At 40.6% G+C, this 27,973-nt stretch overlaps 1 protein-coding gene across 1 annotated transcript in view; it reads left to right on the top strand.

Moving 5' to 3' along the window:
* The window catches only part of HSD17B4 (hydroxysteroid 17-beta dehydrogenase 4), an 87,854-nt gene that overhangs the window by 7,524 nt on the left and 52,357 nt on the right, over window positions 1-27,973 (top strand). The window contains exons 3-11 of the mRNA XM_077746265.1: window positions 5,937-6,044; window positions 7,944-8,003; window positions 9,457-9,478; window positions 9,580-9,626; window positions 12,489-12,573; window positions 14,136-14,323; window positions 22,312-22,403; window positions 25,862-25,886; window positions 27,735-27,863. Coding sequence (XP_077602391.1) covers window positions 5,937-6,044; window positions 7,944-8,003; window positions 9,457-9,478; window positions 9,580-9,626; window positions 12,489-12,573; window positions 14,136-14,323; window positions 22,312-22,403; window positions 25,862-25,886; window positions 27,735-27,863 — 756 coding nt within the window. The remainder of the gene's footprint in view (window positions 1-5,936; window positions 6,045-7,943; window positions 8,004-9,456; window positions 9,479-9,579; window positions 9,627-12,488; window positions 12,574-14,135; window positions 14,324-22,311; window positions 22,404-25,861; window positions 25,887-27,734; window positions 27,864-27,973) is intronic.

Genomic DNA, 27,973 nt, shown 5'->3' with positions numbered 1-27,973 from the left:
TGTGTCTCTGCTCTAAGTATCTTCCTTTTTTTTTTTTTTAAATTTTATAGTTTATTTGTTTTTGAGACCGAGCGAGACAGAGAATGAGTGGAGGAGGAGCAGAAAGAGAGGGAGACACAGAATCTGAAACAGGCTCCAGGCTTTGAGCTGTCGGCCCAGAGCTTGATGCGGGGCTTGAACCCACGAACTGTGAGGTCAGGTCCTGAGCAGAAGTCGGACGCTTAACCGACTGAGCCACCCAGGCGCCCCTCTAAGTGTCTTCCTAATTTCAGGATTCCAGTTAAAGGAGCAGATCTGTCTGGGACATTGCTGGTCTTGGGATGGATGAAAAATACACGTAGATTGACTTGGTGGCTCTTAAATCCACTTCCACTCAAATTTCATTGACCAAAGGAAATCACTTGGCCAAGCATCACTTAAGATAGTCTCTAACTTTATATTAATATGATTGCTATGTTTTTTTTTTAAATAAAGGTGTTTCTTTTTTATGTTTATTTATTTCAAGAGAGAGAGCGAAAATGGGAGGGGCAGAGAGAGAGGGAGAAAGAGGGAATCCCAAGCAGGCTCTGCACTGTCAGCACAGAGCCCGAGGTGGGGCTCCATCTCATGAACTATGAGATCATGATCTGAGCTGAAATCAAGAGTCGCATGCTTAACTGACTGAACCAACCACCCAAGCGCCCCCTGATTACTGTGTTTTATATTCCATAATAAAAAGCCTTAGGGGAGGTTTCAATCTGGGTGTAAGGACTGCTCAGCCTTTGGCTACTAGTTATAATGTTGCGGACGAAATGACACAGAGGACAAGACACACAAAAAAGACAGACACAGACACAACTCCGGCCGGAGGAACAATTCTACGCAAGCCCCTCTTGCGGTTTATTTTATACCCCGGTAACTGGATACAAACTGAATCCTACAAGATGCATTCCTTTACCAATTAAGGGCAAGTAGCCAAACACATTTCAAGGACGGGGGGAGCAAAGGGAGGAAGCGACCCCAGCATGTTTACTAAGAGGCCTGCTCACAATTCCAGCCTCTTCCTTATTTCTAAGGAGGGCATGTTTCCTCGTATGCGAGCGGACCATTAAACTTGGATATTGTGTGCAGGCCTCCTGGCAGAGCATCCTGTTTGCAGGCATGCTTTGCCCAGGCAGGGAGCCCCGTGTGCAGGCACATCCCCGCGTCCCTAACCACGCTTTCCTGTGGTCACTGTCGGGCTCCCACATATAACAAAGAATGTTTGGTTTTCTGTAAATTACAGCTTGCAGGAAAGTGAGCTGCCTTTGTAGTTTAGGTCACGTTTCCAATCCTGGCCATGCTCTCGCTATTGGTAGCCACTTTGTCTCGCTTCCAGGATTATGGTAGGGGTTCGGTGGCATCAATGGTTAGAGGCCTCTGTAATGGGAAAGAAAGGTGCCCGGAGTCAGGGCTGCCTGCCACGTGCTGGCCCTGTGCTCAGGACTTGGATATATGGCACAACTCGAGGGCATCCCCACCTCTGTATCTAAAACATGTCTCTCTTCTAGATTCTTTAGAGCCAAGGGCCGGCCTTATGTACTGATGCCTTCTCTTCACGGGTGAGCATAGTGCTTCACTTAGTAATCACCCAAGACCTAGGCGTTGATGAAGGGGGTGAGTTATGTGACACACGGGGATCACAAGAAAGCACATGTGGTTCCAGCTTATAATAAATGAGCTACATATGCAACGCTCACGTCTTCCCCAGATGTGACTGTCACTAACCCAGGTTACGGGCGGCAGCCTTTAAAGATAGCTTTAGAAGAGCTCTTAGCCATTTATCAGTTTAAAACCCCAGTTTTGAGATACTAACAAGAATCCATACAAGCCGTAGCATCATCTGGGCTCGTTTGTTCATCCAGCAGTTATTATTGGGTGCTTATTCGGTAGCAAGCACCACTCTGGGAGCCGAGGGCGTGGAGTGGGGACTAAAACTGACAGGAGCCCTGCTTTCACAGAGCTGACATTCCAGGGGTGGGCGGTGGGGAGACAGACCGTGAACGCATGTGGAAATATAGCAGGTCTCAGGTAATGACAGGTGCTGTGGAGAGACAACTGCAGTGCATGGGCTGGAGGAGAGCTCTGAGGAGACACCTGCAGGCAGGGGACCAGATCGGGGGCCCAGGAGCCTGTGGCGGGGGGCACAGCCGGTGCCTCAGTCTCGAGGCGGGAGCGGGCTCAGTGTGTTCAGGGTCAGCAGAGGGCCGGTGCAGCAAAGTCCTCACGGGGGATCGGAACCGAGGGATAAGGGCAGACAGTTCACAGGAGGCCAGGCTGCATGAGACCGTTTAGTTCTGAGTCAGGACTGGATCCCTCCGCTTGCCATGTGGAGAATGATTGCAGAGGAGCAAGCGTGGAAGTGGGGCCCGAGGACGGGCTCGCCAGGGCTTTTATACTCTTCACTCTCCTTGGACGTTCTTGTGATTATCCGTGAAAAAAGAGAGGGGGTGGGTAAGGAGTGGAGACAGAGAGACCTGCCAAGACATTGCAGTGATCTCTTACAGAGATGGTGGTGATTTAAATAAGTCACAGGCGTGTAGGTGGTACAAAGCGGTTAAGTTCCGGGCATATTTTCAAGGTCGATAAGGCAGGATTTGCTGACTTGCCTGCGTGGGTTGCAAGGGAGGGCAGAGGATAGAGACAGGAGGCCCCGAAGGAGGGCCAGATGGGCAGAGACGAGGGGCTCCTGGCAGACCTTCAGACAGAGATAGTAAGTAGGCAGTGGGGTGCATGACTCTCGAGTGGGGGACGAGTGGGAGCTGTGTGCTTCTGGAGCTTCTCAGTTTGTAGATGGTATTTGAAGCCAGGAGACTGGATCACATTACCAGGTAGTGAGTGTGGGTGAGAAAGAGAAGAGGTCCGAGGACTGAACTCTGGATGATCAGTTTCCCACGTTTCGTTTTTTCTCCCAGTAAACATACCTTTGATGCCATCTTGTTGTTGAAACAGGAGAATCAGTTACAGGAGCCTAACTTAAGGCGCCCCTATTACGCTACCTCCGCATTTTGTTCTCCTTCAAATATCTAGATACATTGATGGCCATCTGGAGAAGATTCCTGATGAACTAGGGAGACTGTAGCTTTCAAACAACCAGTGAAAATAGTATGGCAACTCCGTGTTGCTCTGTTTTCATTTAGCGGAAAAACATGATAAAAGAAACTTGTTCACAGCATTGGAGGGACGGAGTGGCACTGTCAGTGCGTCCATGCTCTAGTCTGGGTTTTGCCCCTTCTTGCAGCCTGGGAGCCTGGGGCAGGTTACCTAACTTGTCTCAACTTTCCTTATCTGTGAACGTTGGAACTACTGTTCCCACCAACTTCCTTGTAAGGTCCGTGGAGATCAGATGAAGCAGTGAACACAGTGGATCTCTGCAAATGCAGAGTTCATGTCTGGCAGTGTAAGGTAGCAGTGGTATTTTATAAACTTATGTATTATTATTCCCTACCCACACATTTGAGTGGAAACAGTGTCACATAGTATGAATACATGTTTCTTTGCATAATACACTTGCAAAAAATCTTTTCACATTGTTTCTAATCCCAGCCTTTCAGGTGTAACCAGAAGTGTGCTTTTCCAGTTCAGGGCGTAGCCACGTGGTTTAGGTCTGGTGATGGTGGCGTGACCAGTGGGGTCAGTTTGAATTTAGTGCACGCTCCTATGAAGACATGTCTTGAGTAAATCTGTCCCCATGCTGTTTCACTGCACGTGATTGACCTCAGTTTATCCAGGCTTCAGCGCTTTACCTGTTTGGTTGTACTTTGAACAGTTTCCACTTGAGGGTGGTGTTCTATTGCACAATAGAGTGATTCTTCCTTTACTTAAATATTGTTTGTCAGTTTGCTTTTGAACTTTCCCTTATGTAGTTAAAAAGGCTCTTAAAAGACTGTTAGCTGCAGGTCTTAAAATCTTGATTTTTTTTTTACTCGTTGTTTCCTATGATTGGAATAGTTGCACGGAAATGGACATTTAATAGGAATTGAGTCTTGACGGTCTTTTCTTCATCTCTTTCCATTACTTTGTGTCTCCATACTGGTTTTTATTTGTGGTAAGACAATAAGATCATATTGTTAGAAAAATATATCCCAGGCCACATTTTGAGAAACCCATTTCCCTAAAAAAGTTACATGAAACTTTTACAGTTACACCTGACTTAGTGGATTTTCAATACATATAGATCTTGGCTTTTTCATCTCTCTTTTGTTTTTTAAAAATATTTATTTATTTTGGAAAGAGCCCAAGCAAAGGAGGGACAAAGAGAGAGGGGGACAAAGGATCCAAAGCAGGCTCTGTGCTAACAGCATGTGAACTGTGACATCATGACCTGAGCCACAGTCAGGTGCTCAACTGGCTGAGCCGCTCAGTTGTCCAACTTCAGCTTGGCATTGATTTTTTCTCTGCCTCATTCTTTGTCTCTTAACCACCCAAACCCACCAGCCTTGACCCTCATCCAAAGGAAAAAATAAAAAGCCATTCAAAACAAAAAGCCTTTGTTTTCCATATGTGGTGACCGTCAATTTGGTAATGCTAAAAAAACTTTAAATTTTAGTATATGCTACCATGGCGTTTATTAATTAGTAAAGTTTTTAATCCAAAAATGTTCATCTTGCAATATAAATTATTTCTTTGTCCCAAATGTTTTTATTAAAGTGTGTTTTTCAAGTTCTTTGGTCTTTATCTTTTCATTAGGTTTTGTATACTATTATATAAATTTTACTTTAAATTATTACATAATCTAACTTTGCTATTTGTCCCCATTGCTTAGTTCTGTTGCCCTTTATACAGTTGTTGCTAAAATCTATGCAGGGCGCCTGGGTGGCCCAGTCGGTTAAGTGTCAAACTTCAGCCCAGGTCATGATCTCAGGGTTCATGAGTTCGAGCCCCATGTCGGGCTCTGTGCTGACAGCTCAGAGCCTGGAACCTGCTTCAGATTCTTTATCTCCCTCACTCTCTGCCCCAAACCCGCTCTGTCACTGTCTCTGTCTCTCTCTCTCAAAAATACATAAACATTAATAAAATTTTAAAAAAAGATTGCCTAGTCATCATTAAAAAAAAAAAAAGAAATAAAATGTGTGCATTACTGCAATCATCCCATACTTAACTTTCAGTAGATGAGAAAGTCTTTGTGGTCAGGCACCAGTTTTATATATCTTTGTTCCTCTCTGTAGATTTCCTTGCTAATAGTAACTGATTAATGTTTATATCTATATGACTGGATATAGGGAGATGCTATGTAGTGAACATGGTCACTTGTTAAACATGGAATAATGGAGTCATGGTATCAATCAGCAACTGAATGCATGAGTTCTGTATGTAGTTTCTGGTCTCTCTTAATAAATAATCTCTATTTCCTTTATTGTAGACCTGGATACAATATGTTTTATGAATGCTTTTCTTCTTTTTGCTGAAATTGGGTTGAGTCATGTTCTTTTTTTTTCACAGAAGGAAAACCATTGCAGAGTTGAACACTTCATGACATGAGCCTGTGTTTAAATGTTTTCTGCTTCATATCTATATCTAAAAACAAAGACATGTTTGAAAGTGCATAGCTCATGGTGTGTTTGTGTGTTTATTTATTAAAGTATATTTATTTATTTTGAGAGAACGTATACATGTGAGCATGGAAGGGGCAGAGGGTGAGGGAAAGAAAATCCCAAGCAGACTCCACGCCGTCAGCTTAGAGCCCTACTTAGAGCCCAAACTTGTGAACTATGAGTTTACAGCCTGAACTGAAGTCAGGAGTTGGATGCTTAACTGACTGAGCCACCCAGGTGCCCATGATGGCATGTTTAATGAGATGGGAATACTGAAGGAGGGAATTGAGGAGGTGACTGAAGAAATACATTCATTGTAGGATTTTATTTCCAATTCATATTTGGATCGTCTAGAAATGAATTCTGTGTGTTTTTGCCTTGCAGTGAATGACTTAGGAGGGGACTTCAGAGGACTTGGTAAAGGGTCCTCTGCTGCTGATAAGGTTGTTGAAGAAATAAGAAGTAAAGGTGGGAAAGCCGTGGCCAACTATGGTATGATATTTGCAAGAACTGTATTCTTTCTTTTATTCTCCTTCAACTAATGCTTTTGCTCCCATTAATAATCATTGAGCAAATATCTCAGCATTCCAGTGTGATTAGGAGACTAGTTTTTTTTCCCTGAGTCAGCCAAATCTGTTTGGGTATCTAACTTAATATAACATATGAGGTTTTCAAAAACCTTTGATGTAGATTGTTTCATGAGTCTAACTTTTAGCATATTGCTTATGTAGTATTTTTATTAACAAGCACATGATAAAATCAGTAAGTTATTAATGATGTGGATATGAATATGCTCTTATTCTCGGAAGACCTATTTTAGCTAAAAGGTTTTATGTATTTTTACAGAGTAACGTGAGATTCTTTTAAAAATTGTTTTAGGACAGGTTGTGAAGTAATATAGCATGGGAAGTGAAATGCCCCCTTCCTGTACCCAACCACGGTGTTCCATTTTTCATAAGCAGTCATCGCTGTATGTAACTTTCTTCCCTTTATAAAAACTTAAGAGTCAAAGTTAGGTATTAAAATGAAGCCACCAGGAAAACAGTATTTGATATATTGATTGTAATAGTATCCGTAAGGAACCTTCTCAAATAGAAGCACGTACTTACTGACTTTTCTGCAAATTAGATTGTTTTTATTGGCCAGGGATAAAATTAGATTGCCAGTGCCTTCATTTTGAAATTTTAAAGGACAGGAAATAAGAAATGATTGTTTTGAGCATTCCAGGGAATAATGAGACAGACATCCTAACATCATTTCACACTGAGGAGCTAGAAAAATGTTTTCAACATATAGAATCACTTTTATAAAGGTAATAATTCCAGACCCCCCCACCCCTCCCCACTTTTGTGATGCGACCTGTATCACCCAAGATTCAGTAAGGAAAACAGAAGCCCCTCTAGGTTTCCAAGTGTGAAGGGTTTTATTACAAAGAATTAGAGGCTTGCATCGCCTTTGAAGGGCTGGGTAAGTGCATGTCCGGGAAAGTGGGTGACCTTGTCAGCCTGTAGCACATGGGTCTCACGGCTCACCCAGCTGTGCCTGTGAGCTTTCACCTGTACTCTGCTCATGAGATTGACTGGCACCTGCAGGCTTCTCCTACTTTTCCATCCTTTGATGGGTATGTCTTTCTGGCAGATCTAACACAGGACTGTATGAGTCTCAGGGAAGGGAATATATTTCCCGGCTCCTCCCAGTGATTGCAGAGAGAATAGAGAAAGGCAGTATAGAGAAAGGTGGTGTTGAGTTGACACCTGACCATGTGACACACAACTGTGGGCCTATGAGCTCTTCCCCTGGGCCAATGAGCAGAAGATAAGAAAGCCACACTATTTTGTTGGGCTTTACTTTTTGTATTTAATGTTGCAGCGTCTCCATATGTAGTTAATATAGCACTGAACATGATTTTTCAAATTAAACGCATACCTTCTTTCCTCCCTCCTCACATCTAATATATGTCTTTAAGGGGAAGTATCCGTGTGGCTTTTTAAAATTAAATACAAATTAAACAAGATTAAGTACTCAGTTTGCCTGTCATACCAGCCACATTTCAAGGTTAGTAGTTAGTGGCTCCTGTCTTAGTACAGAAATAGGACATTTCCCTCCTCACAGAAAGTTGTATTAGACAGTGCTATTTTAAATAGTGTTTGCCAAATTTCTTATTCCCGCTTTTTTTTTTTTTTTTGGTAGGTTAAAGAATTGTCATAGGGGTTACATTTCTTTTGTAAAATTAGATCATGTATATTTTGATATGTATGTAATACACATTTATTTTTGTGGAAATGAATTCTGTTGAGAAGAGTATCTGTCCTGGGCTCTGATCCACAGAATTTAGGAGTCATTTGTGAGGGATATTACTGATGTTTTGCACCTAATTTTCCCTTCCCCCAGATTCAGTAGAAGCAGGAGAGAAAGTTGTGAAGACAGCACTGGACACTTTTGGAAGAATAGGTGATGTTTCTTTCTGTTTATGGTCTTGACTGAGCACTTTCTACCTTCCTGATAAAGTGTTCTTGATTTTACTTTGGTTTATTAAAAAAAACTCCCCCTTTTAAAAAAAGTTTTTTTAACATTTATTCATTTTTGAAAGACAAAGAGAGACAGAGTGTGAGCAGGGGAGGGGCAGAGAGAGAGAGGGAGACATGGAATCTGAAGCAGGCTCCAGGCTCCGAGCTGTCAGCACAGAGCCTGAGCTGTCAGCACAGAGCCCGATGTGGAGCTCAAACTCTTGAACCATGAGATCATGACCTGAGCCAAAGTCAGACCCTTAACGGACTGAGCCACCCAGGCATCCCAGAACTCCTTTCTTTATGACTAAGTTTTTAGTTTTGTTTTACAAACTAATTATTTTACATACCCCACCTTATTCTCACAAAGGGCTTGGAGGTGGCATTTTTTTAAATGCAAAAATGTGTCGAGTTTGTTTTATATTTTTCTGGATTTCAAAAATGTTTAAAAAATTAGCATTTTCTAGGTTCCTTATTTATAATAATTTAATTATACCCCAGATATGTTTATAAAATATTTTGGCAATAGAGGACCCAGTGGAATTTTTGGATAATTATGATTTGGATTGACGTGATTTAATGTTTTGCAAATTAGTTAAGGTGAATTATATGTAGTAAAAATCTATTTTTAAGAAGCACTTCGAATGTATTGTTTAGTTTATCACTCTACATCATCTTCTTCGTTTAGTTACACACATTCTTAGTAAAGGTTATTAGTTACTTGAGGGAAATGTTACCGCTGGGAAGCCCAACGTGTTTACAATCTGGAAAACATTAATTTTTGTAACTTGAATGTGCTCCCTCCACTTTAATTTTTGGCTAGGATGTTTGTTTTTCTAGTTATGTTTCATGAAACTTTTATGGGACTTGTTCACATATAATTTGACAAACGGATAGAGTCCACAGAGGTGTGAAGTTGCAGGGTGAAAACAGCCACAAGAACCTTAAAAGAAATGGTTCCTTTTTTCTTTTTTTTTTTTTTTGGCTTTTGAGTGGCAAAAACAAATCTTTTAAAATTTATTTTCTGAGTGAATTCTGAGGTTAATTAAGGGATGGCTTGTGGTTACCAGTGAATGCTAAGAACCGTAAGGCTCGGACAAGAGCTAATTCTACAAATAAGCTAACAGAGTTTTGGCAGAAGGTGGAGGTGGGAAAATGTACATACGTACGTTGAGAGAAAAGGCACGATAAGGATGCTATACTTGTGCATCAGGTTTTTTGTTTTATTTTGTTTTTACTTTAGGTATAAAAGATTGTTCTGATAGCACTCTTTTCCAATGGTGGGGGACCCCAGTTTTGAAAGATATATGAATTGAAAGCCAATGCAAATTAACACACTTGCTTTTGTATTTGTGACTTGGATTTAAAAAATAATTTTTTTTTTTTTTATGTTATAGATGTTGTGGTCAACAATGCTGGGTGAGTATTTCTTTTTTCATTCTACATAAAATGTGCATGTGAAATCTTTTTTCCAAGTAGATATTTCTTGCCTGTAACCCATATAATATCATTGTTTTTAGAATTCTGAGGGACCGTTCTTTTGCTAGAATAAGTGACGAAGACTGGGGTAAGTTGTTTGTAACATATGTCTCTGTGAGACCTAACCTGTCCATTTAGCATTATAATATTTGAGGAATTTGTATATTTAAGGGAAAACCTACTTCTGCCTACTTTTGCTCCTTTCAATGTAGATGATGAATCTGATGAATAAACTTGACAGCTGAAAATGACAACATCATTTGGAAGTAGCCTGTTTTCTTTTAACATTTGATAAATCAGAAAACTTTAAATCAGTTGAAAGAAGTTACCTGAAAGGATTTTGTGCCTTTCAAATCATTGTCCCCTTTTTCTTCTTGAGAAGATGCTAGCATTTCCCAGCTGGATTAACTTTTTTTTTTTAGTTTATTTATTTTTGAGAGAGAGAGAGGAGGGAAGTGGCAGAGAGAGAGAGAATCCCAAGCAGGCTCCATGTTGTCAGCACAGAGCCCAGTGTGGGGCTCAAACCCACAAACCGAGAGATCATGACCTGATCTGAAATCAAGAGTTGGGGGCTTAACTGACTGAGCCACCTGGGCACCCCTCAGCTGTGTTAACTCTTTGTAACAGTCTTTACCCTGCATACCTGCTTGTGTGATTCTTATTTTAAGAGCCAGAGCAGGATATAGAAGGGGGTCTGAGGCACCGAACATGTTGGAGATCTGAGAACTAGGGAGGGAAAATGCTCAGTGTAATTTCGAAGTTTCTAATGAGTAGAATGCCACAGCAAGATTGAGCTTATTTATTTTTAAATATGCATTTATTTATTTTGATGATGAGGTAGAGGGTGAGCGGGGAAAGGGCAGAGTGAGAGATAGAGAGAGAAAGAGAAAGAGAGAGGGAGACAGAGAATCCGAAGTGTGCAGAGCCCGATGTGGTGCTAGAACTCACTAGCTGTGAGATCATGACGTCAGCTGAAGTCAGATGCTTCACCGACTGAGCCACCCAAGAACCCCAGAAAGGCTGACTTTAGATAACAAACAAGTCACAGTTGCTCCCCACGTCTGCTCTTCATGCCTCTACTTTCATTGGCCATGGGAAGGAAAGTAAACTATGGTGGCTGAGGCCGTGGGAGGAGTGGTAACTGAGGTGAATCATCACATCACCGTCCATAGAGTGTGCTTCTGGGGAAAATGGCCAGGGGTTCTTTCGGAAGAATCAAAGTATCTTTGTGATTTAGAGTTAACCAAAGAAGGGCTTTTAATTTCTTCTTTCTGTTTTAACAAACTGGGACAAGAAAAGAAGCCTGAGAAAGTTAGGATTTGATGGCAAAGGGGGATTACCTTGTCGATTTCCTTTCCGCTGCAGTGGGGCCAGGCCGCTTCCCTCTCTGCTGTTAACCCAAGCTCAGCACTCCTCACCCCCGAGTCCCCTTCCCTTTCGTCTTTGTCTTTCCTTTCTTAAGTTCCTCCCTTTTCATTATTACCTTATTCTTCTAATAGACACGTGAAAACCTTTGTTGACACTTCAGATCAGAACGAAAAATAAGCTACAGTGGGTAGAACCTTGATAATTAAGAGAACAAAATTAAATCTACAGTTGTTTGTCTATCTGAACCATTCCCCAACTTGTCTGTTCATTGGATTGACATCTCCAAAAGCAGATGGGCCTCTCTCTGTCCACCCTGTGTCCTCCCTCTCTTCCTCCATTTTCTTACCTGCTCTGTCCCAACTCATTTGCAGTTTGGCCTGGTAGAAATAGGGAAATAGGGAGCAGTGTTTTCTCAACAGTGAACTGTGTAGTTTATAATTATGCTTTTTAAAAACTTTATTTATTTCATTAAATTTTCATTATTAAAGTATAGTTGACATACAATGTTATATCTTTTTCCAATGCATAGCATAGTGATTCAACAGTTGTATACATTACACTTTAATGTTTGTGATGAATCCCAATTATATTTGTAAAATTCTTGAATATTTGAAGTAGTGGATTTTCTTTTTAATTTTTTTAAATGTTTATTTATTTTTGAGACAGAGAGAGAGCAAGTGCCAGCAGGGCAGGGGCAGAGAGAGAGGGAGACAGAATCTGAAGCAGGCTCCAGGCTTCAGGCTGTCAGCACAGAGCCCAATGCAGGGCTTGAACCCATGGACTGTGAGATCATGACCTGAGCCAGAGTCAGACACTTAACTGACTGAGCCACCCAGGTGTTCCAGTGGATTTTTTTTTAAGTTCATTTATTTTGTTTGAGAGAGACAGACTGTGAATGGGGGAGGGGCAGAGAGAGAGAGAAGAGAGTGAGAATCCCAAGCCAGCCCTACACCAGCAGCTCGGAGCTTGATGAGGGGCTTGAACCCATGAGCTGTGAGATCATGACCTGAACCGAAATCTGATGCTTAGCTGACTGAGCCACCCAGGCTCTGTAGTAGTGGATTTTTAAATTAAATTATTTTTAAGTTAAAGAAGGCATTGTGTTCAGATGTACTCAGGGATTATAATAATTTTATCATGAATTATAAGGAGTGTACTAACGAATGAGTGTGAACTATTGATTGTTTACATAATTGGGACAAAAGCAAAAATGGGTACTCAGGGAGTAGTGTGACAGTAGTTGATTTTGAATGCTTGGTTTAGGGGTACCTAGGTGGCTCAGTTGGTTGAGTGTCCAACTCTTGATTTCAGCTCAGGTCATGGTCCCAAGGTCGTGGGGTCAAGCCCTGCATTGGGTTCTGCACTGAGCATGGAGCCTTCTTAAGATTCTCTCTCCCTCTGGCCCTCCTCTGCTCATGCTCGCTTGCTCTCTCTCTCTCAAAATAAATAAACGAACTTGAAAAAGTAAAATGAATGTTTAGTATAAAGTGAATGTATAAATAAATCATTGCTTATGTTGATTTTGAGTCATGCCTATCTAATTTTTAACAAAATGTATAATAAAAGTAATTTGTTGTTTTAGATATAATCCACAGAGTCCATTTGCGAGGCTCATTCCAAGTGACCCGGGCAGCTTGGCCTCATATGAAGAAACAGAAGTTTGGGAGGTAGAGTTGCACATGGCTGTTGGGGGACTAGAGACGTGGTGTGTGGGTCCTTGTGTCCAGGGAAAGATAAGTGCTTTGACGTTGACGAAGGTACCTTCAGATCTACGTAGGCTTTTTTTTGTTTTTTAAATTTTCTTTTAAGTTTATTTTGAGACAGAGATTGCACAAGGCGGCTAGGGACAGAGAGAGAGAGAGGGAGAGCGAGAGAATCCCAAGTAGGCTCCGCGCTCTCAGTGCAGAGCCCGACGTGGGGCTCGAACTCACAAACTGTGAGATCATGACCTGAACTGAAGCCAAGAGTTGGACGCTTTAGCAACTGAGCCACCCAGGCACCCCTCCCAGCCTTTTGGATGTAGGGTTGGCATATATCCTCTCATTCAATTGGGGGTCATTTAGCTACAGATTAGCCGAGCTGGCCAACTTTACATTTCTTTTCACCTCCTACTTTTCATTAATAATGGATTTCCTGCTGTTCTCTGATATTTGAGCAGTACAAACATGGAGGATTCAGCTGTACTTTATATGTTAACCAAAGGATTATTTTGTGTCTGCTGACCAAGTGGGGGGAGGTGAGTGTCATGTCCAGTTCTCTGAAACTGGTTGGACAGGTGTTGCTGGCCTTTAGGAATGGTTTGGGAGCTGTAGGACTCGGTGGCTACATCTGTGCCAGTGCCTTGGAATGAGGCAAGCTCGGAGGTGGCTCGGTGCCCTCTGACACGGTTCCTCCTCTTTACCCGGGGTTCACACACATTGGCTGGCAGTAAATTGTGACCCCTGCTCTGGGAGCATTCTAGTTTCTCCTGACCCTCAACAGCTTCTGAAAATAAATGATATGAATTGTTTTTCTTGGTCGACCAAATAGAGTGAGTGAGATTGGGTCCCACTTTGGAGATGGTGTTGTTTTAATACGAGGCATTTAATATGATCCACGAAGAGAGGGGCAGTGTAACGAGGGTTAAAGAATTAGCACTGGTGTTTCTGATACTTCTTACCATAACATTAACTCCTATATTGCCACTTTATTTTGTTTATAAGTATTTCATGTTCTCAGTCGATAACGAATATATGTTCTCACACTTGAATTTGTTTGGTCCTGAATGGCGATTCTTTTTAAAACAAGTCAAATTCTGTAGTTAAATTTTGTGAGATTACTTATATTATTAATATTGTTTAACATGTATGAATCATGACTGTAAGAACCTAATGACAGTATACAGAATTGCTTTTTATTTAAAAAAATTTTTTTAACATTTTATTTATTATCGAGAGACAGAGGCAGAGCATGAGCAGGGAATGTGCGGAGAGAGGGGGAGACACAGAATCCAAAGCAGGCTCCAGGCTCCCAGCTGTCAGTGCAGAGCACGACGCGGGGCTCGAACTCACGAATAGTGAGATCATGACCTGCACCGAAGTCAAACACTTAACTGACTGAGCCACCCAGGCGCCCCCAGAGTTGCTTTGGCAGGTGTAATAGTACAGTAAAAGAAAAAAAAAAAGGTTTGGAATTTGCAGTGTTATCAAAACATAGGAAAGAGATTTTGAGAGATGGATTTTCCTTTTAGGATTATTATGACTTCCTCAGCTTCGGGAATATATGGCAACTTTGGCCAGGCCAATTATAGTGCTGCGAAACTGGGTCTTTTGGGCCTTTCAAATGCTATTGCACTTGAAGGCAAGAAAAGCAACATTCATTGTAACACCATTGCCCCTACGGCCGGGTCCCGGATGACCCAGACAGTTTTGTCTGAAGGTAAGTAGCTTCGGTTTTCCAGTGTTTGTAGCTACAAGTCTGTGTGGAGTAAGCTTTGCAGAAGTATTTCATTTTCTGAATACTTAACTGTTATTTATCCTACAGTTTCAAAAGGCGTTAGACATAATTTGTATTCATTATAGGAAATTTAGAAAAGCATAAAGGGAAAAAAATGTAAAATGACCCCTAGTTTTACCACGCAGAGATGAACTTTCATTCTTTTTCTCTGTATATTTACACATAAATGCATATATGTCTTTGCTTTGTTGTTGTTGCTTTTTACAGAAGGTGCTAATAGCATTCTGTTTCGTAGTAATGATTATGTTTGAATACTAATAGGCTGTATTTTTTAGAATATGTTTCGTAGTAATGATTATGTTTGAATACTAATAGGCTGTATTTTTTAGAATAGTTTGAGGTTTCTGAAAAACTGGGCAGATAATGAAGATACTTTCCATGCAGTTTTTCCTAATACGTGTTAACACCTTGCACTAGTACGCTACCTCTGTTATGACAGATGAACTGATATTGATCCGCTGTTGTTAACTCACGGTCATCGTTTCCACTCTGGCTCTTTGGTTGTATAGTTGTATGGGTTTTCACAAACGCATAATGTTCTATATCCGCTGTTATATGCAGAATTCTACTCTATGAAATAGTTGCACTGCCCCGAAAGTCTCCTGTGCTTCACCTCTTCATCTTCCCCTCTCCTTCCCGAATGTCTGGGAGGACTGAAGTTCGTTTCTTTTTGTCAGTGAATAACATTTCTTGATGTGGAGGGACCACAATTTATTAATTCCCCTATTGAGGAACATCTTAGTTGCTTCCAGCTTTTGACAATTTGAATAAAAGCTGCTGTAAACATTCATGTGCAGTTAAAAAAATTTTTTTTAAATGTTTATTTATTCTTGGNCATTTTTTAAGTTTCTTCAGTTTGGGAGAGAGAGACAATGAGAGTGTGTGTGCAAGAGTGGGCGAGGGGCAGAGAGAGAAGGAGAGAAAGAATTCCAAGCAAGCTCTGTGTTGTTAGCACAGAGCCCAGGCCAGGGCTTGATCCCACGAACTGTGAAACTGTGATCCCATGAACTGTGAAACTGTGAACTGAGCTGAATCAAGAGTCGGACGCTTAACTCACTGAGCCACCCAGGCGCCCCCATGTGCAGGCTTTTGTGTGAACATAAGTTTTCAACTTGTTTGGGTAAATACCAAGGGGCGTAGTTGCTGGATTGTATGTTAAGACTATTTAGCTTTGTAAGAAATTTCCACACTGCCTTCCAGAAGGGGTGTGTCATGCTGTATGCCCACTAGCAGTAAAGGAGAGTTCTCATTGCTCCACATCTTTGCCAGCATGTACTGTTTTCAGTCTTCTGCATTTTAGTCCTTCTCATGGGTCTGTAGTGGTATCTCCTGTTTTAATTTGCAGTTCCCTAATGATGTGTGATGTGCATTTTTTCCTGTGCTTATTTGCCGTTTATCTGTCCACTCCTGTGATGTGTCTGTTCACATCTTTTGCTCATTTTTAAATTGGGCTTTTGCTCATTTTTAAATTGGGTGGTTTGTTTTCTTACTGTTGAGTTTTCAGCATTCTTTGTGTATTTTGGAAACAAGTTCTGTTCACATACATGTTTTGCAAATTTTTTTCCCCTACTCTATAGCTTTTATTTTTTTTCCCTTAATCTTTTTCTCTTTTGAGGGAGGATTTCACTGATAATGGGGTCTTGGGTTGGTAGTTTTTTTTCTTTCAACACTTAACTACTTCACTCCACCTTCCTCATGCTTCTTACGTGGTTTCCGATTCGGAAAAGAGGTCTGCTGTAATCCTTTCCTTATACATCTGTAGGCAAGGTGTTTTTTCCCCCTCTGTTTTCTTCCCAGATGTTTCTCTTTGTTTCTCTGAAGTTTGAATATAATATGCTTAGGTGGAGATTTTTTGGCTTGATAGCCTCTCAATTTTTGGATCTGTGGTTTGGTGTCTGTCATTAATTTTGGAAAACTTTTAGCCACTATTGCTTTAAATATTTTTTCTATTTCTCCTCCTTCTGGCGTTCCCCTATGGCGTGTTCTCTCTTTTGCAGCTATCTCACAGTTCTTGGATATTCTGTTCCTTTTTTTTTTAAATTTTTTTTATAGTTTATTTATTTTTGAGACAGAGACAGAGCATGAGTGGGGGAAGGGCAGAGATTGGGGGAGACACAGAATCCGAAACAGGCTCCAGGGTCTGAGCTGTCAGCACAGAGCCTGATGTGGGGCTCAAACCCACCAACCATGAGATCTGACCTGAGCCGAAGTCAGATGCTTAACTGACTGAGCCACCCAGGCGCCCCTATTCTGTTCCTTTTTTAAAATTCTTTTTTCTTTTCGCATTTTAGTTTGGGAAGTTTCTATTGACATATATTTAAGTTCACTGATTTTTCATTTCTGTTATATTGCTTTTGTTTTCTAACATTTCCTTTTGATTTTTTCTTAGAGTTTCACCTTTCTGCTTATTGTAGCTGTATGCGAAAGTCGGACGCTTATCCAACTAAGCCACCCAGGCGCCCCTCGTTATTTTATTTATTCATTTATTTTAACGATTTTTTTAAAAGTTAATATATTTTGAGAGAGAGAGCACACACATGTGCATGAGTGCAGTAGGAGCAGAGAGAGAAGGGAACAGAGAATCACAAGCAGGCTCTGACCTGTCCGCACACAACAGCCTAAGGTGGGACTCGAACTCATGAACTACAAGGTCATGACCTGAGCGGAAACCAAAAGTCAGACACTTTACTGACTGAGCCACCCAGGCACCCCTAATTATAGTTATTTTAAATTCCCAGTCTGATCATTCTAAAATCTTTATTTTATTTGAATCTAGGTCCAATACATTATCTCTTCAGCCTGTACTTGCCTTTCAGCATGCCTTGAAATTTTTGTTGAAAGCAGAACATGGTGCATTGGGGTAGTAGAAAGTGAGATAATTAGGTCTTTAGTTGAGGTTTTTTAAGTTTACGTGGTTAGGAGGTGGTAGGCCATGTTCATTGTTTGCTGGAACTATCTGTCAGAGGCTTTTTCCTCTGTGCCCTTGTTTCTGTGCTCCCTGTCATTTTTGGGTTTTACTAAACACCGTTTGTTAAATAGAGTGTGTCTTGGAGCTTTGTCACTTATAATCCACTCTTGTTATACTGGAGTCCTGTTGATGTGGCTGTAAGTTATGGGGAAGGGAAATGTTCTTATGATTAAATCTCCTTTTTTTTTTTTTTAATGAGTCAGAGTCATGGGTTGTGACTTGCAGAAGAGTTTCTTAGCCGTTTTTTCCCCCTCCCCTTAATTGAGATAGGAAGACTAAAGAGGCCCCAGCCTTCTAAATGCCCTTCCCCTAGGTCACATGCAGCTCTGATAGTCTCCTGTGAGGGGAGCCCTTTGTTAAGGAAAGCACCGTGCTCTGGGTATATTTCAAAATGATTTTTTTTGGTCACCTTCTTCCTTTTTTTCCCCTGTAATATTCCAAAGTAAGTTTTTATATTTCACCTAATAAGTTCTTGGAAGTGTATCTCTAACAGATAAGTATATTAAAACCACAATGCTATCATCACACCAAACAAAATAATTCTTTAACATCACCTTATACCAAATTAATATTAAAATTTACTGACTGTCTAAAAGACAGTTTTAAAAAAAAGGTTTTTTGAGTCGGCTTACTCCACAGGGACCCAGATAAAGTCCACAGGCATTTTGTTACTATAGGTCTTGTTTTATTCAATACAAGCATTTGTTCTTTAAAAAAAGCCATTTATTTGTTGAAGAAACTAGTGCAATTTATTTGTCCTATAAATTAGTACTCATTCTTGGTTTGGGTTGTCTTTGCCCTTTTGTGGAAAATCAGGTGACCGGGTAAGGGTGGGTCAGTTTCTGAATTCTGTGTTCTTTCCACTGATCTGTGCGCCTGTCCTTTTATCAATGCCATGAAGTTTTGATTCCTTTAGGTTTTTGTTTGTTTGTTTGTTTGTTTGTTTTTGAGAGAGAGAGTACAAGAGGGGGAGGAGCAAAGGGAGAGGGAGAGAGTCTCTTAACCAGGCTCAGCCTGACGTGGGGCTTGATCTCTCACAAACCGTGAGATCATGACCTGAGCCCAAATTAGGAGTTGAACTCTTAACCAACTGAGCCACCCAGGTGCCCCTTCATCTTGAGCTCAGGTAATAAGAGTCTTCCAGCTTTGTTCTTTGAAAATGTAAACTTTTAGTGTATGATAAGAGAGCCTATTTTTATACTTAATTGTATAATTGATAGACTACTTAACTAGTGGACATGACAACCTTGTGGTTTTTTTTTAATGTTTTTTATTTCTGAGAGAGAAAGAGGGGGAGAGCGAGCGCATAAGCAGAGGAGGATCAGAGTGAGAGGGAGATACAGAATCTGAAGCAGGCTCCANGAGCTGGCTGTCAGCACAGAGCCCGACGCGGGGCCCGAACCCACGAACCGCGAGATCATGACCTAAGCGAAAGTCGGACGCTTAACCGACTAAGCCACCCAGGCGCCCCACTTCTGTTTTTTTTTAACATATTTCCGAAAGGAAATCTTCATAATATTTTATTTAAAAATTTTTTTTAATGTTTATTTTTGAGAGAGACAGAACATGCATGGGGGAGGGACAGAGAGAGAGGGAGACACTGATTCTGAAGCAGGCTCCAAGCTCTGAGCTGTCAGCACAGAGCCCGATGTGGGGCTTGAACTCTTGAACTGTGAGATCATGACCTGAGCCGAAGTCAGATGCTTTAACCAACTGAGCCACCCAGGTGCCCTGAGATCTTCATAATATTTTAAAAGTTGCTTCTTTGAAGTGACTNACCCTTTACTTTTCACATTTGAGCTGGAATCCATCTTAGAACTTGGGATTTGTAATACTAAATACATACTTGCTAGCCTTTGCTAAAGCTGTGCCTAACCAATTCACTTTAATTAGAATAACTGTTTGGACCAGGGATTTAATTGTTTTTTCCTTTGTCTTGTCAGCAAGACCATTTTAAAATTTTTATTTATTTATTTATTTATTTATTTTAGAGAGAGAGAGACAGAGTGTGAGTTGGAAGGGACAGAGAGAGAAGGAGACACAGAATCAGAATCAGGCTCCAGGCCCTGAGCTGGCAGCACAGAGCCCGATGTGGAGCTCAGTCTCACGAACTGTGAGACCATGACCTGAACTGAAATCAAGAGTCAGGCGCTTAACTGACTGAGCCACCCAGGTGCCCCAAGACCATTTTGAAAAGTCCCTTATTTTAAAAACTCTTTGTTTAGAGAACATTTTAAAATCTCCTCATATTTATATCATGGGAAAGAACCAAATGATATGAAGGACAGATACCATCATCTTTTCCTTTTAGGTAGGCCACTTCATATATGTATGCAAAACAATGTAGGTTACTGGTAAGAAGAAAAGCATAGAAATATAATGAATAGTCATGAACTTGCTGCTCAAACCCAGAATTGAAGCATTACCAATAACTTGCATTCTCATTTTGTATCCTCTATTCTACTCTTCTGTTTCATGCCATGAGATAAACACTATTTAGAATTTTGTGTTTATCATTCTTTTGCTAGATTTCTACCCTAGTCATTTTTTTATTTTGCCATTGGTTCTACTCTTTTTGGGAAGCAGTAAATTTTCAAGAAATACTGAGAACTTTAGGTTTTAATGTGTTTTTTGTTGTGAATGTTGCTTCCATTTATTTGAACAGGTCTCTGCCTCTAGGGATGTTAGGTAAATGTGTAAAGTAGTATTCTTTATTCCCACTGTATTCTAGTAAAAGAAGTTGGGAAAGTAGGATCTACTTTAGACAGCTGACTTGCTCTTTCTGGACCTGTTTTTAAAGTGAGAGAAATTGTTGATCATTTTTAAAAGAATGTTCAGTTCAGATTTATAGATCATTTTTAAAAGACCCTTCAGATTCTAAATTTTTGCTATTTTTTATTTTGATTTTTGTTACCGTTTTACAGTTGGAGGAATGCTGAAAATTTACTTTGCCCCAGAGTTTTTCTTTTCTTCCTCCTGAATATCCACTTACAAGCTATCAAAAGGAATTATTTGCTAAAGAACCTGATGCTATAAGGAATGTGTGGAGACATTTGCAGTTTCATTTCCCAATTTGAAATATGTGTGATAAATCAAAAGTAACGTATGTAACTTACATGGTTTTTACGAGATAAAAGAATCATCATTATGTAGGCATACATAACTTTTCAAGCTATGTTAGTTATTGTAGTGTAATAAATTTTTGCAAGGTTTAATGGATTAAGACAACAGACATTTATTATCTCTGGCAATTTCTGGGGCCAGGAATCTAGAGTGGCTTAGCCCAGAAGCTGTGGGTCTCTAATAACGTCTTACTGAAGTTGAAGACATTTGCTGGGGCTCCGGTAACGTGAAAGCTTGGCTGGGTTGGAGGCTCCATCTCCAAGCTGATAACACATACATGACAGTTGGCAAGAGGCCTTCATTCTTTCCGAGCTGTTTCCCAGAGGCCTCAGTGTCGCAATGTGTGGGCTTCTCCACAGGACTCCCCTCGATAAGGTAACCGGTTTCCCCAGAGCTAATAATTTGAAAAGAGAGAAACGGCCACCAAGGCAGAAGTTGCATCGTCTTTCATAATCCAATTTTAGAAGTGATACACCATCACTTCTCTCTTATCTTACCGGTCACACAGACCAGTTCTGGTACATTGTGGGAGGGGCTACAAAAAGGGATGAATAAGAGGAGATGGGGATCACTGTGGCCATCTTAAAGACTAGCTGTCATGCAGCCCCCAAGCTAGGGTATTTTAAACTTGCATCCAGTTTTGAAAGAAGTTCTGGTGTGCATAACATGCTGTCAAGCAATATCGTATACTAGAGAGAGATGATTGGTAAAAGGAAGAGTCAAGTGATGGGGCATACGGCATTGTTTTATTTTAAGAAATTGTCATAGCCACCCCGGCCTTCAGCAGCCACCACCCATTTACATCGAGGGAAGACCCTCATCTAGCTAAAACATTACAACTCTCTGGAAACTCAGATGATGATTAGCATGTGTTAGCAATAAAGTGTTTTATTTTTTTATTATTTTTTAAATATTTATTTTTACAGTGAGAGAGTACATGCAGGGGAGGGGTAGAGAGAGAGAGGGAGAGAATCCCAAGTAGGCTCCATGCTCAGCATGGACCTCGATGCGGAGCTCAGCCTCACAAACCGTGAGATCATGATCTGAGCCGAAATCAAGAGTTGGATTCTTAACCGACTGGGTGGCCACTCAGGTGACCCAGTATTTTAAAATTAAAATATGTACAGTGTTTTTTTAGGCATAATGGTAATGTACATTTTTACTGATGACAGGGTAACATGAACATAGCTTTGATATGTACTGGGGAGCCAGAAGATTCATATGACTAGCTTTATTGGGATATTTGCTTTACTGTGATGGTCTGGAGCCAAACCCACAACATCTCCAAGGTGTGCCAGTTCCTTTCTACTCTGTTAAGTTGCTCAGAGAAAGTGGGCAGTGGGAAAATATTTCTTACACTTTGTTACTCATCAGGGATGGTTGCAAGCTTCATTTCACGTCATTATCTTACTGCCATTACAATAATCAAGGCTGTTTTGTATTTTTCTAGCTTCTGGTTAAATTGCTGGGAGAGCCAAATGGTTTTGGAGACAAATGATTACTTCTGTTCCTCATGTTATATACAGTTTTGCTCACCAGTTATTGCCTAGGTAGCTTTAACTTGCTTCTCCTGAATGGTATGTTGCCCCTCTTGGAAAGCTGTATCTGTTGACTACACCTTCAAAATTGGAAGAGATGAAACAGCTCTTTCAAAAGCTTTGAATGTTAGACCGATTAATTTTGTAGATCTGATTCTGTTCCTCCTTTTAAAAAGTCTCTGAATTACCAAGATTTATAAGTAAGGAGTTTTCAGAAGGCAAAATCGTTGATTGAATATGTATGTATTCTTGTCATAAACATTTTTGGGGATGTGTTTTAGATCTCATGGAAGCTTTGAAGCCTGAATACGTGGCACCCCTGGTCCTTTGGCTTTGCCATGAGAGCTGTGAGGAAAACGGTGGTTTGTTTGAGGTATTCTGCACCTTCCTGCTTTCTCTCAAAGCAATGTTCGTGTGATTAAACATAACAAAAATGATTTAAACAATAATATTTTCCAGTTATTCACATTGGGAAAGATCTGCATCATTTGATACCACTTGTGTATTTTTCTTTAATGATTATTTACTTATTTTGAGAGAGAGAGACAGACAGACAGACAGACAGAGCCAGAGAGAATGTGAATAGGGGAGAGGCAGAGAGAGGGAGAGAGAATCCCAAACAGGCTCTGTGGTGTCAGCACAGAGCCTGACACAGGGCTCGATCTCACAAACCATAAGGTCATGACCTGAGCCAAAGTCAAGAGTCGGATACTTAATGGACTGAGCCACCCAGGCGCCCCTCACTTTTGTATTTTTTAAATATTATAGTTGACTAAGGAACAAGTGTTGACCAATGTTCCTTTTTGAGAAAGTAACAGCAACTTGATAAATTCTGTTTCTCTGTGTTTCTTTATTTTTAATATTCTTACCAAATGAAAATGTGGCTGGTGAGAGGTGTTTAATCACATGAAGAAGGGTTTTTTTGGTTTGCAAACCTGAATGTTAAAGTAGGAGGATGGGGCTAACGGGTTAGAGTCAGCCAGGCTGGGGTTTGAATTCTCTATTCTGACAGATGCTGGCCCGCTGCAATATTGTACAAATTAATGTACCCTAGCATCACTTTTCTTGGGTTTTTGTCATGATCATGGGAAACCCTATTTTTAAACTCTTAGCAGTGGATCCAGTACATAACAGTTACCCTTCAACTGTAACTATTATGTCATTGTAGCAGAAATTTAGCCTGGGTGGGCTAGGTCAGTAAATATAACCTATTATTTATTTTATTTATTGTTTTTTAAAAAATTTGTAATGTTGATTCATTTTTAGAGAGAGAAACAGACAGAGCATGAGCGGGGAAGGGGCAGAGAGAGAGAAGAGACACAGAATCCAAAGCAGGCTCCAGGCTCTGAACTGTCAGCATAGAACCCAATGCGGGGCTCAAACCCACAAACTGTGAGATCATGACCTGAGCCAAAGGTGGAGGCTTTTCCGACTGAGCCACCCAGGCGCCCCACCTATTATTTATTTTAATTTTTAAAAATAAGCATTCCTATTTTTCCATGTTGTAGAGCTTTAAATGTTTATTGTAAAAATAAGCACGCAGAATCCAAACTTCCAGTGAGATCCAGTTTTCACTTCATAATCAAAGTCCTTTTAGATCCCTTTATGCCAATTTATGCGTTTTTGATTCCTCATTTGCATATGATCTCTTTTTTCCCCTAGTGCTGTTATATTTTAGATTCCCTGCCCCACCTTTATTTGTTTCTCTGTGGTAATAATGAACTGTTATATGAAGAATACTATGACCTCCAAAAATCTTTCTTGGTAGCACAATTACCTGGCTTAGTTGGAAGTGAATGCTATATTAACCAGATACATTTGAATAAAAAGTTGATAAAATAAAAAATACGCATATCTAAGCAGAGATGTACACCTCCACTTTTTTAATCACAGACATTGAATTCAGATTGTGGAAAATTAGGAGTGAAAGTAACTTTTTAAGAACTTCACAGATTTAATAATATCAAACCATCTTGGTTTCAGAATTTGGCCTGCCTGTCTTTTATGTCATTAAGGAATTTTTATTATTAATTCTATAGATAAAAATCCTATTTGATTTTATAGAAGATTTCAAATATACAGGAAAGTCTAGAGAAGAAAATAAAAACCATCCATATTACCTTTATCTGGAGATAACTACTATTAATATTTTTTCTGTATTTTTCCAGTCTTTTATTAGACATGCATCTTTTTAAAACATTTTTTAATGCTTATTTTTGAGGGGGAGAGAGAGACATAGAGCACGCACGGGGGAGGGGCAGAGGAGACAGAATCCAAAACAGGCTCCAGGCTCTAAGCTGTCAGCAATGAGCCCAACGTGGGGCTTGAACCCACGAACCATGAGATCAAGACCTTAGCTAAAGTCCGACACTTAACCAACCGAGCCCCCAGGCGTCGCTAAATGTGTATCATATATGAATAATCTCTTTTCTTAGATAGACATTTTATATGTACAGTGAAACCCATAGAGACAGTAAGGTCATGTTATAGGTACAGTTTTATATGTCGTTCTTTATGTTGTGAACATTTTTAGTGAGGAACATTTGGTATGCGTGATTGATAAAACATAGTGAGAAACATCTATAATATCCAAGCTTAAACCTTGGAAATAAATTTTGCCAAGTTCTGAGACGCACCTAGAGGGTAAGATAGGGATTCTTTGGCTCGTTCAGAGTCCCTGTGTCCGGCACCTGGAGGAGCTCACAGCCTCTTGCGCCACTGCCCACATACGGTAGAATGCGGTATCTGTGTAGTCTGTTACCAGAACCACTGCTGACTTATCTACCCTGCCAGCATCGGGGCCAACTGGTCTGTTGTAAAAGTTGTGGGCATATTCACAGGGAGGCATAGCGTGATAAAAAGCCACGCCCTTGACCCGGAGCCACTAACGTGTGCTATCTGATGATACATATTCTCTTGTCCCATGCTTGTGGAATTCTAACACTTGTAGTTGTGGTGCTTGAAGATTTTTTTTTTTCCTAACATCAGACACTTTTTCTGGGGATTCCCTTGTGTGACCTCTAGAAAAGAATTGATCTTTCAATTAATATATTTGGGCATTTGCCTTCTCTCTATATTTTATTAAAACGACTATATGTAGTTGTTTAAGTCACCCCTAATTTTGTTTCTTTCCTTTTATGTTTTTATTCACCATTTTTTTCTAGAAGGATGTGTTATTTCATGCCTGTGTTGTGTGGGGCAATCGTACTGTTTTATATTATTTAACCTTTATGGTTATCTCATGAAGAATATTATTATCCTTATTTTACATAGGGGAAAACTTGGATTTAGGGTTCAAATAATTTGTTGAGGGTCACACAACTAATCATTAGAAGAATGAGTATAAAGCCTTAGGGTTTTTTTTTTTTTTATGTTTACTTATATTTGAGAGAGACAGAACATGAGCAGAGAAGGGGCAGAGAGAGAGGGAGACACAGAGTCTAAAGCAGGCTCCAGGCTCTGAGCTGTCAGCACAGAGCCCAATGCGAGGCTCAAACTCATGAACAGTGAAATCATGACCTGAGCTGAAGTCGGACACTTAAACGACTGAGCCACCCAGGTGGCCCTAAAGCCTTAGTTTCTGACATAAGTCATGCTTTTCCTCCGTAAGCATTCTCCACCACTTTATGTTGTTTTGTATTTCTGCTCTGATGTCATGAATAAAGCAAAATCATGGAGGCCCACAGACTTTTGTAGAACTGTATTATTTTCACCCATTGTCATATAGCCTTCTAATACTCTTAGTATGATAGCTGCCTGTTTTTCTAATTTAAAAAGTTCTCTTTGTGATTCACTTTTGATGGTATAACTGTTTTCCCCTCTTTTTGGTAGGTTGGAGGAGGATGGATTGGAAAATGTAAGTCTCTTCTAGTTTTTGATTTGCCATACATTGTTTCTATATTTTTAACCTTGCACATCCAACTGGAGCTGGGTAAAGGTCTTGCCAAATGGCTGCCTGTCGGAGCTCGTGCACGCATCTTCAAACTCAAACATGGTTATACCAACAGGCATTCTAAAATGTGGAAGCCGTCCTGAAGGCCTTTGGCATTTTCAAGAAACTGCTGAGGACTTTTTCCCTGTTGGCAGTCCTTACTCAAGAATTGTCTGGCCTGTGCATAACTGCCTCTTTCTCCAGACAGCACAGTCTGTTTGTCCTCCTATGTCTGGCATCCCACATGATTTTTTTCAGTAAGGTTTATTTATTTTTGAGAGACAGATAAAGAGAGCATGCACACGTGTGCGAGTTGGGGAGTGGCAGAGAGAGAGAGGGAGAGAGAGAATCCCAAGCAGGCTCCACACCATCAGCATGAAGCCCGGTGCTGGGGCTTGAACTCCGGAACCACAGGATCATGACCTGAATCGAAATCAGGAGTTGGACAGACCCATGTGCCCCCACGTGATTGTTCTTGCTGTTCCTGCAGAGAAATGAGTGAGAGAGGGGGCTGTTTTGAAAAGATGGGAAGAGTCCTGGCCTAGACAGCACAGCAGGCAAATTCTCCAATTCTCTCGTTTGATTCTTTTCTTCCTTGGGGCCATGAGAGACATCGGGAGGTGACGGTCAGGACTCACAGCGGATGGTCAAGACTCACAGCGGACTACTTGCTGAGACAGAAATTGCAGCTGATGTCTGGCAGTTATTGCCCTCTGGTCCAATAGTAAACTCATTTGGCTTCCACCGTCTCTTTCCCCAGCTCCCCAGTCTTGGGAATTCCACACTGGATAGTTGCTTCATGACATTTAAAAAAACTGAAAAATTCCAGTATCTCAAATCAGAGTTTTCAGTTGGCTGCTGGTATCCGAATTAATGGAATTATCTAAAAGGGTGTCAATACTGGAGGGCGTTGATAGAGGATAGAGTATCAGTGTTTTTATCATTAATGACTATTCTCTTTGGTTATTACGGTACTGTATATTACTCAAGCGTTGTTCAGAATAAGTGTCTCAGGATATCCATTTAAGAAAGGAAATCAATTGTTGCAGTAAAACTTTTTTCTGAGACTTGACCAGTAAGAAAACTCTAGAAGCATGTATTTCTGTCACTCCCTGAGACAAAGCTTCAATTTAATAATCACCAAAATCTGACCAATATGTTTAAATAAGGTTACTAGTGCTTATTTTATTCCTTGGGCTTTTTGAAAGGCAACAAACAGTCTAAAAATTCTCACAGAACTTCTCCAGCAGTAATGATTTTCATGAATCTTCCCTATTCAAGTTGACTTCCTGTGGAGAAGAGCAAGAGCAAAGGGAGGCATGGGGGATTATCTGGGGTTATGTGACATTTTAAGTTGGTTATCCCTCACTTTGCTGTTTAACAAAGATCTCAAAACATACTACCTGAGTGATCTTTGGTCATGAAGTCAGTCTTTTGGTGTGATTACATAGAATTAAATTTTTTCTGATTCAGCATTACAGTCTTCCTTTAGTGCTATCTGACATGGTCAGAGGAGAGCTGTTTTCCTTCAGCTTTAACTGTATTTTTTAAAAAAATTCACATTATCTTCATGGGTTTGTTATCTCAAGAAAAGCACCTTTAAAAGGCTTATAGTACAGCTCTTCAGATGTGAGAATCTTTTTATTCCCCCCTGAATTCCCTTTCTCTTAACATTACAAAAAAAACCCCAAATTCAGGGGCTCAGATAAGTTTTATGTCCTGTGTCCTTTGTAAACTCTGTGCTTAGTGTCTTCGTTTCGTTTCTGTGACCAGTACGCTGGGAGCGGACCCTTGGAGCCATTGTAAGGCAGAAGAATCAGCCCATGACCCCTGAGGCAGTGAAGGCCAATTGGAAGAAGATCTGTGACTTTGAGAGTGCCAGCAAGCCGCAGAGAATTCAAGGTAGAGACCCAGCTCCCTTCACTCCTGGCTGGGAAGCCAGAGGCAACAGAGCATTCTCTCCTCTTACGGACCTGCCTTCTGGTTTTGTTTATTTTTTTTTTTTATTTTTT

Source organism: Crocuta crocuta, unplaced genomic scaffold (genome assembly GCF_008692635.1).
Source record: "Crocuta crocuta isolate KB4526 unplaced genomic scaffold, BGI_CrCroc_1.0 scaffold218, whole genome shotgun sequence".
NCBI lineage: Eukaryota > Metazoa > Chordata > Mammalia > Carnivora > Hyaenidae > Crocuta > Crocuta crocuta.
The sequence above is the reverse complement of the archived record's forward strand: the minus strand, read 5'-3'. Positions and strand labels throughout refer to the sequence as shown.